Source organism: Empidonax traillii, unplaced genomic scaffold (assembly GCF_003031625.1).
Source record: "Empidonax traillii isolate 1590-97213 ecotype Southwest subspecies unplaced genomic scaffold, ASM303162v1 scaffold2187:size33450, whole genome shotgun sequence".
Lineage (NCBI taxonomy): Eukaryota > Metazoa > Chordata > Aves > Passeriformes > Tyrannidae > Empidonax > Empidonax traillii.
This window is the reverse complement of record NW_020957380.1, coordinates 10,125-12,961: the sequence shown is the minus strand read 5'-3', so window position 1 is coordinate 12,961 and position 2,837 is coordinate 10,125. Positions and strand designations below refer to the sequence as shown.

Below are 2,837 nucleotides of genomic sequence, written 5' to 3'. Positions count from 1 at the left end.
GGGTGGCAGGGAAGGGGTGGCAGGGAAGGGGTGACAGGGAAGGGGTGACAGGGAAGGGGTGGCAGGAAGGGGAACGCCTCCCCCGGCTCCGGGTGGGCAAATCCCACACCCCACGGGTGCCCCCATGGCCGAGCTGCCCCCCGAGGCCTCCTGCCCCATCTGCCTGGAGCTCTTCAGGGACCCCGTGTCCATCCACTGCGGCCACCACTTCTGCCGGGGCTGCATCAGCCGCTGCTGGGCAGGGGTCAGGGAGCAGTTCCCGTGCCCGCGGTGCCGGGAACCGGCGCCGGAGCCCACCCTGCGGCCCGACCGGGACCTGGCCCGGCTGCTGGACATCGCCCGCAGCCTCGGCCTGGGGGCAGCCCTGGGGCAGCAGCAGGAGGAGGAGGAGGAGGAGGAAGGCTGTGAGAAGCACCGGGAGCCCCTGAGGGTATTCTGCGAGGAGGACAAAGCGCTGCTGTGCGGGGTCTGCCGCGAGTCCCGCGCCCACCGCGCCCACACCCTGCTGGCCCTGCCCGAGGCTCACAGGCGCTTCCAGGTGAGGGGGGGGCTCAGGGGGCACCACCGGCAGGGCCCGGGGCAGGGATGCCCCCCCAGAGCTGCCCCTGCCGCCCCTTTGGGTGTTGGTCCCTCGAGGGGTCCCCCCTTTGTGGGGTCAGCACGGGGGGGTTTGGCCCTGGTTGGACTCTGATCCATCCCTGGACTCAGTGATCCATCCCTGGACTCAGTGATCCCTGGTTGGATTCCTGATCCATCCCTGGACTCTGATCCATCCCTGGTTGGACTCTGATCCATCCCTGGACTCAGTGATCCACCCATGCTTGGATTCTGATCCATCCCTGGACTCAGTGATCCCTGGTTGGATTCCTGATCCATCCCTGGTTGGACTCTGATCCATCCCTGGACTCAGTGATCCACCCCTGGACTCAGTGATCCCTGGTTGGACTCTGATCCATCCCTGGACTCAGTGATCCATCCATGCTTGGATTCTGATCCATCCATGCTTGGATTCTGATCCATCCCTGGTTGGATTCCTGATCCATCCCTGGTTGGATTCCCGATCCATCCCTGGTTGGATTCCCGATCCATCCCTGGTTGGATTCCTGATCCATCCCTGGTTGGATTCCTGATCCATCCATGTTTGGATTCCCGATCCATCCCTGTTTGGATGAGCCCCTGCAGCTTTTCTGGGCCGTCCCAAATCTCCAGAGAACCCTCTGGACCCTCCTTTTCCCTCCCCCCAGACCCAAGTGCAGGCCGGGCTGCAAACCCTGAGGGACGACAGGGACCAACTCCTGGAGCTCCGAGAGGCTGAAATGAGGAGGAACTGGGAGTTTTTGGTAAACCTTTGAAGGGGAGGAGGGATGGGGGGGTGGGCGTCTCGTGCTGGATTTGGGGGGGGTCACCCCCAGGCTTGGGGTCCCTCCCCAGGCCCCAAATCAGACGGGGGGTCCCTTCCCACCCCCGTTCCCGCAGGAGAAGATGGAAGGGGAGCGGCAGAGGGTCCTGTCCCTCTGCCAGGGGCTCCAGCTGGCCCTGGAGGAGCTGGCCCAGGCGCTCCTGGCCCGGCTCGGGGACCTGGAGAGGCACCTGGAGAAGCAGCAGGAGGAGAAGGTGACGAGCCTGACCCAGGAGATCTCCCGGCTGGACTCCCGGCTCCAGGAGCTGCAGGACAAGCTCCAGGAGCCGGCCAGGACCTTCCTGAGGGTGAGGGGGAGCAGCCAGGGACCCCACCCTGCTGGTAACGCGGCCCCCCAGTCACCCCCTGCCCCTCTGTGCCCCCCCAGGACATCGGCAGCACCTTGAGCAGGCACGGACGGCCCTCCCCAACCCCCCCCCCCGGGCCGGGATCGGGGTCGGACCCGGGGTTGGGTCTCCCCGAGGGGTCGGATCTTCGGGACCCTCGAACTGAGGGGTCCCCTGAGCCCAGAGGGGTCCTGGGGCTCCCCCGACCCCCTCCCTCTGTCCCCTCCCAAGGCTCCAGAGGGAACGTTTCCAGCCGCCCCCGTCGCCTCTCCCGGAGCTGGAAGAGAGAATCGGCCGCTTCAGGGAGAGAAACGACGCCCTGGAGGGGACCCTGAGGAGCTTCCAAGGTACTGAGGGAGGGCCGGGGGAAATTGGGGTGATTATGCCGCATTTTTCCATCAGTGAGGTGGAATTCCATGTGTTTGTGACCTTCATTACAGAGGTGCGTGGCCACAAATTGTATTTGTTTTGTTGCAGTTTTATTGTATTGCAATTTGATTTGATTTTATTTTATTGCAGTTTTATTGTATTGCAATTTGATTTGATTTCATTGCAATTTCATTTTATTGCAATGATATTTTATTGCAATTTTATCGCCACGATATTTCGTATCGGTGGGCATTTGCAAGCTCGGCGTGGCAGAACTTGTCTGGCACCCTAATTTTTACGTCAATTAACAAGCACCGACTGATAAACGTCGACTGATTAAACCAGCAACTCATTGTTAATAAACCTGACGTCTCTGCCCTCCCCCTTTCCAGACGTGCTGATGTTTGAGCTGCCTGAAAAGAGTAAGTTTGGATCCCTGGGGATGGGGGGGAGAGGGGAGGACCAAAGGGGGGGTCCCCGGGCTGATCCTTGGGGAGGGCCCCGAGCTGGGAGGGGTCTCCTGGGGGGACCCGCGATGGGGAAGGAGGGATGGGGAAGGGCAGGACCCCCCCCAGGCCGGTGCTGGAGGCTCCCCAGGGACCGTCCCTACCTTCCCCCCCTGGCAGTGCTGGTGACCCTGGACCCCCTCCCAGCCCATCCCCTCCCTTCCCCCGACCCTGGACCCCCTCCCAGCCCATCCCCTCCCTTCCCCCGACCCTGGA

The 2,837-nt window shown here is 62.8% G+C and overlaps 1 protein-coding gene across 1 annotated transcript in view; it reads left to right on the top strand.

The window, feature by feature from the left end:
- Positions 1–124: 124 nt before the first annotated feature.
- The window catches only part of LOC114071667 (E3 ubiquitin-protein ligase TRIM7-like), a gene marked incomplete at its 5' end in the record, with an annotated part of 4,182 nt that continues 1,469 nt past the window's right edge, over positions 125–2,837 (top strand). Inside the window, 6 exons of the mRNA XM_027909516.1 lie at positions 125–538; positions 1,245–1,340; positions 1,477–1,707; positions 1,788–1,819; positions 1,987–2,093; positions 2,508–2,537. Of these exons, the coding sequence (XP_027765317.1) occupies positions 125–538; positions 1,245–1,340; positions 1,477–1,707; positions 1,788–1,819; positions 1,987–2,093; positions 2,508–2,537 (910 nt within the window). The remainder of the gene's footprint in view (positions 539–1,244; positions 1,341–1,476; positions 1,708–1,787; positions 1,820–1,986; positions 2,094–2,507; positions 2,538–2,837) is intronic.